Source organism: Clarias gariepinus, chromosome 8 (genome assembly GCF_024256425.1).
Source record: "Clarias gariepinus isolate MV-2021 ecotype Netherlands chromosome 8, CGAR_prim_01v2, whole genome shotgun sequence".
NCBI classification, from domain to species: domain Eukaryota; kingdom Metazoa; phylum Chordata; class Actinopteri; order Siluriformes; family Clariidae; genus Clarias; species Clarias gariepinus.
Window position 1 is genome coordinate 23,177,045 of NC_071107.1, and position 15,432 is coordinate 23,192,476.

At 40.3% G+C, this 15,432-nt stretch overlaps 1 protein-coding gene across 1 annotated transcript in view; it reads left to right on the plus strand.

Moving 5' to 3' along the window:
• Positions 1-15,432, plus strand: part of akt3a (v-akt murine thymoma viral oncogene homolog 3a) — a 104,630-nt gene that overhangs the window by 8,975 nt on the left and 80,223 nt on the right. Inside the window, exon 2 of the mRNA XM_053501716.1 lies at positions 10,802-11,145. Coding sequence (XP_053357691.1) covers positions 11,100-11,145 — 46 coding nt within the window. The 5' untranslated portion in view covers positions 10,802-11,099. The remainder of the gene's footprint in view (positions 1-10,801; positions 11,146-15,432) is intronic.

Below are 15,432 nucleotides of genomic sequence, written 5' to 3' on the forward strand. Positions count from 1 at the left end.
ACAAGACTATACAAACAAAAAAAATTACTTATTGTCCTTAAAGTATGCGCACAAGTGCAAAACAATCCGCACAGTAAAGGACAATGCAAAGTCAACCAGTACTAAGCTCTATTGTGACTAAAAGTGCAAAAAAAAAAAACAAGATATTGCAGTGCATTAATAATAAATGAGATGAGTGTAAACATGACATGCTGCTTGGCAGACACGGAGCAGACCGATAAAGTGCAGTAATTTTTAATGATTTAGCAGCAAATGTTTTGTGCAAAAAAAACAAAACAGCAGAGGTTACCATGTGTTAGGATTTTGACCCTTTTTTTGACTGAAAAGGGTGTAGTCTCTTTTGTTTTTCAGTGATACAGGAAGGCTCAATTTTATTACTGAAATCGTTATATTAGGTCACAAACTGTAAATGTATAGTGGCATTATTTTAGTAAGAACATAAAAAAAATCAATTCCAGATGACCGAGTGAATGTTAAAATAAGCCTAGTTCAAAACCATAATCCATGCTTAGATTAAGTCTTATGCAAACGTTTTAATATTTTAAATGAATACATTTATTTAAACATTACAAATGTGCAAACGTACTGCACTCATTTTCTACAAACATGTTTTTTTTTTTATTGAGGTACTGATACTGCCACTGACACAGTTGCCAAATGTGGTTCTGATATAAGAGTTAAACTTCTGTCTAACGGTGCGGTGCAAACTGTTCTGTTAGAGGTCTCTGTGTCAGGGGGATGTTGTAGAGTTGAATGTTTTGGTGTCTTTGTGCGCTCAGTAAGTGAGAAAATATTAACATGGATGCTTAAAGAAAAGCAGTGCGCGACCCTCCTCAGTGAGTTTACACAGCCGCTTTGCCTGAGAGCAGGTTAATCACGGAGGTTTTTGGGGGCGTGACTTTTAAAGACGTGCTGGTAACAACACTACAATAGAGAGTGAGCACCGGCAGGCTCGTACACAAGTGTGGCATGTTTGCTTTGTACAAAACGATAATCTGAAATAAATAACACTAAATTTGGCTTTTATAGACTTAATGGTTTTATAAAACCCTTTGCATTTAAAAACTGACAAGTTCATAATCAAAATTTTATCAAGCTTAGATGGATGTTTATCTCATTGTTTAAAAAGATTTTGACAAATAGACATGTAGCATCTCGAACACACTTGTATTAGTTCACACTGACCTACCCTACAATAAAGGTTTTTAGTTTTACTGTAGAATTGTAATGTAATTGCTCTATCAAACAGACATTTTGAATTGGTGAATAATCAAACTCGCAGTGACTTTCTTTACATTCCCAATAATTCTCAAAAAATTACTGTAGACTTTTAACGTAGTCGCTCTTTAAAGTTAGGAATAAGATGATGGACAGAACAGATAATTTAGTGGGTAATACCGGGGCTGCACGATTCTTGCTAACATGGGATTTTTGTCCATGGGAGCAGTGATCGTGATTCTCGCGCATGATTCCTTATTTAACAACCAAAACATTTATACCACTCAAGTAAAAGAAATAAAACGCTGTAAACAATGTCTAGACAGGACTTTTAACTCTCTTGTAACAAAAAAACAAAAAACAAACAACTGTTGCTTTTTCTTATTTTTAATATTTGAAAGTGAATTGACATCTGAATGTAATTCTAGTGTAGCTTTTGCTCTGTTCTTAGAATCTCGGTTTAACAGCTAGAATCAACACATCAGATTTAATTAACTGATGTATTAAAGTTAAGTTAAATTAAATTAATATATACATTTCTGTTTTTAGTGATGTGCGAGTCATTTAACTTTTGCTTAACGCTGATATCCTAATCACAGCGTCTGATTGGCTGGTATTCTCTCTTTCTAGCCTCTGATTGGAAAATATAATTTAGTGTATGGAAAGACAATTCGAGCGTGTGCGAGTGGGCATTTAAGTGAGCGAAAATATTTTACGCTTAAGTTTTTGACAAGAAAATAACGGCATACCACTCCAACCCCACCAAGTAAACTGATTAGCTTGTGTAGGGCTGCCTGCTTGTTACATTTACATTTAGGCATTTGGCAGACACTCTTATCCAGAGCGACTTACATTTTTTTTTTTTTTATCTTATTACACATCTGAGCAGTTGAAGGTTAAGGGCCTTGCTCAAGGGCCCAACAGTGGCAACTTGGTGGTTGTGGGGTTTGAACCTGGGACCTTCCGAACCGTAGTCCAATGCCTTAACCACTGAGCTACCCCTGAGCTAATAGGTTGTCCAGCTTAGTATTATATAGAAAAAATGGCAATAAGCCATGCAACTTTTCAAATTTCTATGTCTGAACAATAGAGAATCAACATTAATATCTGTAAAATGAAATCAAAAGGAAGATTCATCCATATCCACACTGACTGCAAGAAAATATCATCAGGTTCCTTTACACAAAGCATGTACCTTTCTTTAATCAAGTTTTAATAATTTGGTCTGAAGTCATGAAAACGTCATGGAAATTTGTTGATGAAAAAGTGTATGAACCCTGTGGTTATCTAGCCTATATCTGAATACTACTAGAAACGTTCAGTACTTGCTATCATGTCATATTTGGACAGGTGTCCACTTTACTAGATAAGAACATGCAAGCTCATCTCCTCAATCATCTCCTCCATAGTTAATAGTCTGCACAGTGCCTGTTTTGCATTAGATGCTGATCGCTGTAGCTCTGCAGAGGAACGTACAGCCACACATTCTCTATTAAAAAAAAAAAAACAAGGTACTGAGAAGCTGCATGGTCCAAGTTTACATCGGCACAATGGCGGTGGACGTGAGCTCGCTGGCATTCAGAGGGTGCAGGAGACATGGCTGAATGCCTTGGGTTGCAGCCATGAGAGGGAGAGACGCGGGTGTTGAGGAGGAGGACGTGGAGTGGAATAGTACGGCATATATCTTCCACCACTTTGCCATACAGAGGAGGGTAATGCGTCAGAGTGAGTCACAGCTGTCTCACGCTATAAGAGGTACCAGTTACGTCAACTCTGTTGTTTAAGGTGAACGTTAAATATATACAGCCGATAACCTTTACTGTGAAAGAGTTTTCAGGGAGTCTGAGCTCATATCTTCAACTTGCAAATGTTTTGAACTGTTAATATGACTATCTATTATTTACCATATTTTATTTCATTTAGACTGCTACTATAAAATAATAAATATAAATTTGTTGTATGTTAAGACATTTATATCTCTTTGGTATAAAATGTTTTATTCTTTAATATTATTGTTTGTTCATTCATTGATGATGTAATAGCGCAGATGTGTTTGGAATTACTTAGCATTATCAGTTTCCTCTTTTAAAGTTTACATGTTGTACAAAGTTTAGTGGTGACACCTTTTTTTTGTGTGTATTTAACAGAGCCCATTGATCTCTTTTATGTACAAAATTTGGTCGAACGTTTGTGAACACCTGCCAGTCACAACCATATATGTTTTAAACATCCAACTCCAGATCAATTCCCAGCCTCTGGATAATAATAACTTCCACTCGTCTGGAGGGGTTTCCACTAGATTGTGGGGTTTGCACTTTCAGCCACAAGAGTATTAGTGAGTTCGAACACTGATGTTTGGGAGAGGGCTCCTGATGAGCAAACTGCGTTCCAGTTTATCCTGAAGGTGCTCAGTGGGGTAAAGGTCAGAGTTCTGGGCCGCACCCTTGAGATCTTCCACTCCAAACTTAGCTATGCTTTTATGGAATTCACATCATGACATGAGGCATTGTCATGCTGGGACAGGTTTAGATAACTTAATTCTAGTGAAGGGAAATTTCAGTGCAACAGCATGGGCATCCTAGACAGTTGTGTTCTTTGAACTTAGCCGCAGCAGTTTGCTGAATGTGTCAGGTGTCTACATACATGTAATCAAATAATGTATACTGGCAGGTGGCACGATGGTGTAGTGGTTAGTGGCCTGGGGTCAAGGGTTCGATTCCCGCCTCAGGTCTGTGTGCATGGTGTTTGCATATTCTCCTGGTGCATGGTGGGTTTTCTCCGGGTACTTCGGTTTCCTCCAGTCAAAAGACGTGCAGATTATGGACAATTTCGGAAACTCCAATTAACCTAGTGTGTGTGTGCATGTGTACCCTGCGATGGTTTGGCATCCTGTCCAAGGTATACCTCGTGTCCTAAGTCTTACATGATAGGCTTCAGGCCCCCCCAGGATATATTATATACAAGATGAACAAATTAATGAATGTTTTCGGCAATACCTAACTAAGTCCTTTAAATGACAAATTTAAGAGAAGTTAGTTAAGAGAAATGTCTTTGCATATCTTAGCGTGTGGGGTCAGGGTAGCAAGGAGTTTGCCTGCTCATTAGAAGGTTCCTGGTTTGATCTGCCAATGTTGGGCCATTGAGTGAGGTCCTTTACCCTCTACGGATCAGATACGATCAAGCATTAAGCTGGCAACCTGATCCTGTAAGTTTCAACTGCCACTGAAATTGTCTCTCCAGGGAGATGAATATTTGTTGCCTGATGTGTTTAATGGCATGTGGATGGAACCTTTACTGTATCTCAGCTGGTTCAGGGCACAACAAACATACAAAACAAACAACGCAGTGCCTATGGGTCAGAGAGGGTACAGGCCTCAAAGACCAAACAATGACATGGTGGTGATACTAGGGCTTGAACACACAGTCTTCTGATCAGTAGCCCAAACTCTTCTGAAGGCATGAAAGCACTTTGAAAGTATCTTGTTTTTTTTACATACTGTTTGCTGTCAGCCTTAACACCTCCACAGAACCGACCATTATAGGGAAATGGGGAAATGTCAAAATGACTGTTTGAAGTGTTGGCACGAGTGTTAAAGATGCATTAAGTAGAGATTAGGTTGAGGCACACTGGAGTGTCCCTTTAATATGCTATCTGTATTGGGGTCAAACATTTTAGATTAAAGCTACACAGGGTTGTGGAAAAGAGTCAAACCTGTATTTTAAGAAATAACTATGCTCTTTTTGATGGTGTGCGACAGAACCTAATACAGCTTTATTCCACCATTCAATTTTTGTTAGACTGCGAAATTACAGTTGTTGAAGTCATCGTTTACATTCTAGTCAGGTCCTGACAGCAGGCCTGACAATTCCTAGAGTTTAAACTGACCTCGTGCATACTTCCTGCTACAAATCAGAGAACACGGAGGACATTAATCCTGATCCGTCCCTCACGCCGAGTCTATATCACATTACTAGCAGTTTAGGGTTGGAGCTCTATGCAGCTCAAACTGCTCCGGCATCACTCGAGAAGCTTTCCACCGAGCTTCTCACAACAGTCAGAGTTCTCCAGGTGGTGTCCTTGCTCAGGTTTAGCTTGCAGAACTCCAGCTGAATTCAGAACGCTCACCTTAGTAACGACTCCTTTAATGAGCAAATATAATTAAAAATCTATCTGTAACAAGACATCATAACAGATATAATGCTTTAATGCAACTAAAGCCTCTCGCACACATTTAACCTTCAATTTAAAAATAAAACAAACGCAGTCATGATGTATATGAAAAATATGACTTTTGAAAAGACTGTTTGTGTAAAAACGCACAAAAGTATAAACACACTATAGAAATCCTGTGCTAATCGAACTCTGCTTCTCGAAAGAGACAAACCGTACAATTGGACTGTTGTATGAATTAACTGAAGTTAACTGAATTAGCTGTTTAATGAATTAACTATTTCCTGAATGTTGCGCTCTAAATGTTGAAGATTTTTGGAGTTCCCGTCTTTTTAACCTACTGATTTATTAGACTTCTTAGTTACCTCTTTTTAAAAGATCATTCCAAGTGCGCTTTACATGTTTGCCTACTAAAATATTTGACCTGTTTGTTTATAATTGAAAGCATAACCTCTAATAATCGATTCGTTGTGTTGTGCGGCATGGAGACATTTAATTATTTAAAAAAACTTTATTTGAGCGTGGAGCGAAGTGAACACACACTTGCACATTGATGCTAGCAGAGTTCGGCGCCTCATAGACAGGATGAAAAAAAACGTGCGGAGGTAGAGGAAAGATACATGGCGGAGCTCAGAAATCCATAATCGGGTAATCGTCTCCCCTCCTGGGTCTTAGTGCGCGCTCGTCTCTTACTGTTATAATCAAAATCCGTGCATGTGTGTACTGTTTACTATAACACTGCGACCACGTGTGTGTGTGCGTAAAACATTTTTTATTTTGTACACCATGCCACATGTCATTGTACACCATGCCACACACACAGACCACTCCTACTTTCACCTTCACAGACACACACACTTTGTCTCTCTGCTCTACACAAACACTGCTCTGTCACGATTCTTTTCAAAGGTAAAGTGCAGGTTAATTAGTTTTATTCTTGCTCATTCGAGTGTCATTAGAGAGATTTCTTGTTTATTTTTCCGATAAAAGTATTTCCGTTGTGTGCGTGTGTGTGAAGAGTGGAGGAAGGGTAATTGAGTAAGACGAGAAGGGCGAGAGGGTAGCTTACTTTTGATTCACATCTCTCGGGATTTTTTTTAACTTTTTTTTTTAAAAAGGTAAACTGCAGGTTAATTTGTTTCATATTTACCTTATATTTTGTGTTAATTATTTTTATGCATTTATTTTTTTGAGTGTTTAGAAGTACGAGCCCGCTTCCAGGACAAATTATGCTCGTAATCCAAGGTTCCACTGTATATATTTGGCAGTGGTAAAGCATACATGTGTCTGTTTTTTGTGTTAGTCCATTTTCATTTTATTATTATTATAACAGCTCAAGGAGAAACATGTTTGTGCACTTTCAAAGATTTTAGTTCTGTTTTTGAATTTAAGGTTGGAAATGAATGCTTTTCTTGTTTTTTTTTTGTGTGGTTTTATCCGATTCATCGATTAATTGGAAAATAATCGGCAGATTAATCGACATATCACGGACATATTTCTCAGGGTAAGAAAACCTGCTTAAGTGGTAGTCAGGATATATACTGTATATTCAACCATTAGCGAGAATCTTGTTGGGCCTGTGATGAGAACGCAGAGCTCTCTTTAGACTTGCTTCTTCGTGAAATGAGATTGACAGGTGATCTGATTTGTATTTTCATATTCAAACCTTTAAGATCCAATGTTCAACTTTTGAACTTTCCCTTTCCACACACTACACACATCTGCGCCATTACCAAGACGACAAGCTTGTATACACAATCAACAGTGACTACAGTCTGAACAGACAAATTGGATTTGCTTGCGTGGAATTTGCAATGCAAAGAATCACTAAAGATTTTTGGATTTTGCTGTCTGAAAGGACTGCGTTTGTTCAGCAAGTTGTTTTCTTTGCTCTGAATAACGTGAATTGCTTTACATTGACTATGTAAAACTTTGACAGATACATTTCTATGACCAATAAATACATATGTGACCCTGACTGGGGAGTGTATGCTCTGCTGGTGTGAGTGTATTAGGCACAGGAGTGTTGGTGTGATTTTAAAAACTGTGTAACTTCCTACAAGAAACTCCTCCTGCCTTTAGTTGGTCCATGCATGCCTTCTCCATAACAACCTTTAGTCCAGGCATTCTGAAGCTTTTCTAGGACTAGACCTGCATGATTTGATTAAAAAAATAAATCAACTGGCGATTGTTGTGACATGTAGGAGGAAACCGGAGCAAAGCCACTCATGCACACAGACCCAAGGTGAGAATCGAACCCTCGACCCTGGAGGTGCGAGGCCACAATGCTAACCATTACGCCATGATGTCATTGCTAGTTATTTACATTTAAAATTATTTAACAAGCCCAAAACAAAGCAGATTTACATGTTTCTGTGTGTTCTTGCTGCTTTGAGAAACACTGCTCAAGTAGTTAATCAGTGGTCTGTTTCTTTTTTTCATTACTACTGATAACTGGATGTTTTTGGTATGTGGATTTTTTTTTTCTTCCAAATTGAATACTGGCACATATTCAAAACCAAGGCCAGTTCAATATTTTTTTGCTATTCATTGAAGACATTTCTGTTTGATATCAGAAAGTGAATCGAGACGGCAGATCAGAATTTCAGCGTTCATTTTCTGATGTTAACATCTAGATGTGTTAAATTCCCCCCCCCCCCCCCTTTATTTTTATTTATTTATTTTTAAGGCAAAAAAAAAAAAATGGAATATGAAATTGGAATAAATGGCAGACAGGCGTTTCTTGTTTCCCAGGTGTGCCCTGTTAGACCACTTGTTAAGAAAAAAGTAATATCTTTGAACGTCTACTCTTAGTTTGTGCCTGAGGTTAAACTTGTCAAGATTTGTTGTTGAAAAGGATAAAACAGAGTGAAGACCAGAGAGATGTCTATGGGCGAAAAGCTGAGTAAATAAAGAAAATCTCTGATGAGTTAGCCATAGCCATTGCACGGTCCTGAAAATGAAAGAAACAACTCGGAAAAGGAAAAACAACAGCAGTTAATGACAGAAACATTGTAAGCGGTGTGAAAAAAAACAACAGTTAGTGACCTCACTAACAACTGAGACAGCTGGAGATGAAGGCATTACCGGTTACTAGCCAAAGACCAGACTGGATGCGGAAGAGCCACGAAAGTTCTGGGACCGAGATTAACTTTTACTTCTAAGTAATAGAAAGTGTGGAGGGAGAAAGGATCTGTTCATGATCCAAAGAATACAATCTCGCTGGTCATGCATTGTGGAGGTAGTGTCATGGCTTGGGCTGGCATGGCTGCTCCTGGAACAGGCTCACTAATCTTTATTGATGATGTAACTCATGGTGGGAGCAGCAGAATGTCTTCAGAAGTCTACAGAAACTGTTCTGTCTGCCAATTCACAGGGAAATACAGCAATCTTACCGGGAAAAACTTCATCATGCAGCAAGACAACCACCCAGAACACACTGCCAACAAAGAACAAAGGACTTCACCAGGCTTAACCTTATTCAATATGCATTTCACATCCTGAAGAGGAGATTGAGGGGTGAAACACTGTACCTCGTCCACCAACACACACGAGATATGAAAGCTGAAATTCTGATCTGATCTATCCTCTCATACTCATCTTTTGATCTTGATAACATGCCTTTGTTGTAGGCCTGGGTGTTCCAATACTTTTGGGACCGTATATGGTCGTCGACGGTTCAGTGGTGGTCCTTTTCCATAAACAAATGTTGCTGGGAGTAAATACTAAAAAACAGGCAGATGATGCATTGTCAAAGAGTGAAGAGCTCTTACACACTCTTCAGTGATTTAGTTGAAAATGTGTAAATAACCCGATAAAAAGACGTTGATGAGAAGAAATGAGATGAAATTTAGTCAACAGAAGTGACTGATTTAATCCACGATCATTTCCCCTCTGATATCCGGGTAAGCAGTGTGTTGAGTGATGAGACCAGGATGGGGCTCGTGTTTAAATGCTGTGAGTGAATTTAACCTCAGGGGATAAAACAGACTTAGATGGATTGATGCTGAGCCAAGAGATATCTTTTTTTTTTTTTTTTTTTTTTTTTAATGAAAAATTCTACCAGTTGTGGATTTGTCGATTTGAAATGAAATCTTTAGATTTACTTTAAGGCGTAACCAGTGTTTAGTTTACCTGTGGTTGAGTTTATAGAACATGGAGGTGTCATGTGATTTAGTGCTCTGTAATCCTCAAGTGGTCTGCTTACTATTTTGTCTCTTGAAGGTATTATGTGCTTCAAAACACCTTTTGAGTGCTGATCCAGTGGATTTTGTTAAGTTCTAGCCATTTGATTCTTGCAGCACGTCTAAAATCAATCGTTTTTGCCTACAAAGAGGAAAGCTATTATTAAAAAAAAAAAAAAGCGCATACTGACTGAACATCAGTATTTACTTGTGCAGTACATCATAAAAGTGTGTTATGCAATGCAGGAGACAATATACAGTATTGTGCAAACGTCTTGAACCATCCCGCATTTCTTAATATTAAACTATTAAATTAATGATATGAAAAAAATAATTTTCCTGTGACAGGCTCGTTTCCTCTCTCGTCTGTTCCAACCGCTCAGCCTTCAGCATCACCAGTATAGTAATCACCAGCCTGAACTTCTGTCATCATCTGTACCTGCCTTAAGTTAGATGTTTTACAGTGCTTGAATTGTGATGTCATTGTGCTTAACAAACTGCTTAACAATTATTTCTTTAAAACTGGTCAGGTACAGGGACTGAGGCAAAAAATGTCCTTCAGGAAGCCTGGAGAACTATTCCTCACAACTACATAACAAAAATAAAAGATCTTACTCTTTGAAAGCAAAATCTTAAAAAGAAATTTGGGCTGGCTCAAGATTTTTTAGTATTCAATATATTTTTTTTGTTCTCCATGCCGTATACGTTTTGATATGTTCCAGCAGTAATGTAGCACGTGATGCTTTTTGTGCCAGGAGAGATTTCACACACGTGCTAACATTTGCAACATTTCTTAAGCAGTAGTTACTACAGTTATTCTTATATTCCCTACGATAAATTATAATCATACTGTGTAGGACTTGTACACACACCTCTGACTTATACAGAATATATTGCATTGCATGGTAGCGTGTCACAAGCACTCGGGAATACGTCCTACGCGACATGACAGCAAAAAAAGACAAAGCTGCCTAAATTTGTGCATTATACAATTTTGACCCTAGTGAAAGTCATGTTGTATAAGTTAGCGATACAGGTTGGCATCCACAGCTGGCTACTTTTTGAGAGGGAGGCAGTGATGGAGCAGGAGGAATGAACATGGAGGGCTTGTTTTCCATGGTTGCTTATCGTTTGGCTAAGAATTTGGGTGGGAAGGAGGGGTCGAGACAGAGGAGCGAAAAATCCTTGCATTCCATTTTTTTTTTTTGTGTGTGTGTGTTTGTTCTAGGCTGAGTCACTGCTGAGGAGTGGGAAGGTCTGAAGAGTGTGAGAGAGAAGAGGCAAAAGGAGGGGGATAGCCTGCTCTATAACAGCTTCCACAGGAGAGAGAGAGAGCGCGCAAGAGAGAGACACGACAAGCAAAGCGACAGAGAGAGAGAGGGAGAGCACCAGGCAGGGAGGGAGCGAGACGCTGACCCCTCCTCTCCCCTCTTCCTCTCCTCTCCTTCTTTCGTCCCCCCCCCTCCCTCCTCACTCATTCTGGAGCTGGCGTGTTGGAGTGGAGAGCACACCGTGACGGAGGCATCATGAGCGATGTCACCATCGTCAAAGAAGGCTGGGTGCAAAAGAGGGGTAAGTGTCTCGCCGCTCTCACTTAACTAACCGGCTCGGCTTGCGCGTGAATGCGAGAGTGTACTGTCTCCAGGGATGGAGTCCTCTATCATGGGTGGGCTCTACTGCTGTAGTATGCCACAGCATGGCTTCAGTCACATTTACGCTTGTAGATGCCAGCTTGAGGATGTGGGCGTGCCTCTCTGTGCTTGTGAGTGTGTGAGAGAGTGTGTGTATGTCTTTGCACATGTATGTAACTAAGTATACTTTCATACTACATAGATGTAGAGCATCCTGTGTAGTGGTTATAGCTGCCCTTTCAATGGGGATTTCTGAACTCACATACACACACACAGACACGCACACATACACACATACACAAGCAGTCAGTCACAGGCTGTAACATGGCCTGTTTGATTTTAATGCTTGTTTGTAACAGTGCTGTCTCAGAGTCCTTTAGGCTTATAAAGGAACATGGTCTGACATCTGTATTCCTGTGGCAGGTATTTCGCAGGTCGTGGTATGTAAACACAGCATCCATGCTCACTGTACTGCGTAAATGCCAGCAGTTTGTGTTGGACGTGAATGCAAACGTGTCCATCAGGGCCGGCCTGCACACTCTTTTTCTCTGTCCGGCTGTTTGGGTGTGTAAGAGCCTGTGATGTCTTTGCCCTTGCTTTACTTTCAAGTCCGCCCCCTCCGTCTCTATTGATCTGAAACGAAGCGGGCTGCTGTATACCTCAGCACTACCGTAAATGGTACTAGTACTATGCACATGTACTAAAGGTATTAAAGAAATACTAACAGAGACTTAGTAAGGTGTTGAGCCACCAGGAACAAACCTCAGGAACGAAGATCACTTTTTCCAAAGATATTCCCTCAGCTGATTTTTGATGATTGTTGTGGCGAACATTGTCTAAAACATCAGTCATTAATCAAACCGGAGTATTATGTTTCATCCTTACATTTGATTCCTTGTGGCACGTGATTGGTGACGGTGTTACTGTAGGAGAGAGCAGTTCTTATGAGGTAAAGGTGATGAGTCAGAATCACTTTTTCACACTCTCGAGCCCCAACATATAGCCTGCATCGTAAAACTGCAGAGGTGGAAAGAGTTCTCGAGTCTCCTAACTGCTTTGTTTCACAGGCTGCCTGTTCGATGCATCGCATTTCCACCACTTTATCAACTTTAAGTATGAGAGGATCATTTTCAGAGTTCACATTTTAGATTTATACTTGAAAAGATCCTGCACTGCTGTAGAAATCATGACAGTCAGGCTTAAGTGGAGTAATGTGTGTGTTTTTTATTGTTATTTTTCTTTAAAACTGTTTGGAACTGTCTTCTTTTTATTGGGGTTTTATTAGCAGCAAATAGACATACAATGAAAAAAAGTCATAATGTGGACTACAGAAATCAATTAATCGATCAATCAATCCATTAATCCACCAATCAATCAACCAATCAGTCAGTAATTAATTCATTAATTAGTTCTTAAGTGACTGACTTATTTCGATCAAGGCTGTCATGGATTCAGGGCCTGTCCCAGAAACACTGGATTTGAACCATGAGACTATTTGGGGTGTTGACGCCAGTGTTTTTGCTTTGTATCTTGCGTGTTTACACTCTCTGTTAGAGCAGGTGGTAGTATGCACCTACTTGGTTTGTGATCCAACCTTAAGCATGAGAAGAAGAAGGAAGGAGGTTAACCTCAGCGCACTATACCCAATATTATCAATATTTTAGGAAAAATGTCAAAAGCAACGATCTCGTCTGCCTTCGGCCTTCATCAGCTACGTCTGTGTAGGTCAGAGATTTGCACGGATGTTTTGGAGGAGGCCGACGGCACTTGATGTTGGGTCTAAACAGTGATCTACTACTTTGCTCAGGTACGATTGCCTTTCATATGTAATTCGATCTATGTCCAAGTAAGCTGTACTGTGCCCTAGACCACCTCTTCAAGCGGACTCGGCTCGTGATTCCCGAGCCAGGAACGGTTGGTCCATCAAAATAAACCAGACTTTGAGGTCAACTGTTCTTGGAAACGATCACGAAGCCCTAATGTAAAAACGCCCATTTTGGTTTCTTTTAAATCAATCTCTAGTTTGTTTTCTTACTTGGTGTGGTTTGTTTCACCTGGTGTGAACACACACTCCAATGTGGACCAAAACAACCACACTGGGAACTACGAGAAGAGATAGACTCGATCCAGGTCATCTGCCGAACTCTGGAAACATGTCGTAATCAACCACACAGGATCTTCTTTTTGTATTTAGGCAGACACGTACTGTCCGACCAATAGGCGGAGATTACGTTCTCACGTGGTTTGAGGTTACATTTTTCTCCGCGTGAAAAGAAGCTGAATCAAAGGGAAAGTTTACGAGCTCAAGTGATTCAGGCCAAAGGTGTGAACACAGTCTTAGAGTAGAAAACTAGCGGACGCAGAGGAAACCCACGTGGACATGGCACAAACGTATGAAACTGCATGCAAACCATAACACTGACAGCAAACACCCTGATGGAAGCATGATACCAGCAACACTCTCTCTCTCTCTCTCTCTCTCTCTCTCTCTCTCACCCATTCTCTATACTGCTGATCCTGTACAAGATCACAGGAGACCCTTAGCCTAACCCAGGGGACTCAGGACACAAGGCAGGTGACACCCTAGATGTGGTGGCAAACTATTGCAGGGCACAAGCGCGCACACACTCACTCACTCACAAAGACTGTGGGCAATGTCTTTGGACTGTTGGATGAACCCTGAGGAAGCATCCGGAGGAAACCCACCGAGCACAGAGAGAACATGCAAAGTCCAAGCACGTAGGCAAGACTGACTTGAACGTCGGCCCTGGAGGTGCGAGGCTCAGTGCTAACTACTATATGCCACTTTGCCCATTAAAGGCATGTACGATGTTAGCGGGCTGATTGAATTGACCTGTGTGTGTATATGTGTGTATATGTGTGTGTGTGTGATATTGTTTATATGTACATTAGCAACTAAGACCACGCCTGGGTTTGGCCTGAAGATGTAGAATAAAGAAAAAGTTGGTGTGTGTGTGTGTGTGTGTGTGTGTGTGTGTTCATGGACAGTGCTGGGAAACAGAGCTTGTTGTGTTGGGCTTGGCTGTCGGCCAGGATGACCCTGATCAACCCTCTCTCCTTTTCCTTTCTTTTCCCGCTTTGTCTCCTCTCCTCTCTCTCTCTCTGTTTCCATTATTGCTTTCACTCTGCCTTCTCGGACTCTGCTCCTACCTTTAATTTCCCGTTTTATTGCTGTCTCTCTGTGTTTCATCACCCCGCTTTTTCTTTACTCTTAACCCCCTTTTTTTTATCTTTGTGCTTTCTCCTCACCTCTGTGGTGCTAGACGAACGAGTATTTGCACCGGCAGAAGTTTTTGGCAGCGTCCCTCGCCTGGCCATTTATTCAGATCTCTTTTAAAAAAGTAGGATTGTGTAATGTGGAAACGGACAGAGAGCAAGAGAATGAGAGAATGAGTGGAGGATGACCGAACGGATGACATAATTTCCTGTTTACTACACCACTATGAATGGGACACTAGGAGCTCCCACCACAAACAGAGACCTATTCGACTCTCACCAAAAACTTCCTCCCGGCTCTCTAATTCATGCTTTTTTTTTTTTTTTTACGCTGGTGCTGTTTGACCTCAGATGCTCTCTTGCACTAAGGCAATGAGATACAATATTAATTGTATTTTTATGTCATACTGCATACGCTCTTAACACATTGAATTGTACTTTACATTTGATGTATTTTTTTTTAAGATGAATTGCATTGTGCATCTTATACCAAAGAGGCTTTTTGAGTAATTTGATGTCATGTTGTGAATGTAAAGTGGCATTAATAATGTGTGTGTGTGTCTGTGGATCAGAGGCGAGACCGTAGAGCTTAGTGCTGGGAGTCACATGGTTGCCATGCTCTCTCCCGCAGGACTAGGAACACTCTGTACTGAGAGGAGGATGCAGTGATATGAATGAATCTCTCCCTCTCTCTCTCTCTGTCTGTCTGCATGTGTGTCTGAGTCTTTTGGACATTCAGTACATATATGTGCAACCTTTCTTTCCTACGTCACATCCATGCCTTCACAAACTCTGATCACATTATTGTCACATTTATGATGTCCCTCGAGAAATTTATATGCTTTCAGTCAGAGCTTATATACACTCTCTCTCTCTCTCTCTCTCTCTCTCTCTCTCTCTCTCTCTCATACACACACTGACCTTGCAGCTCTTGTTACATGCTGCACCATATCATTTGTCTCATTTCTTTCACGTCTTTTAGTATAAAGCT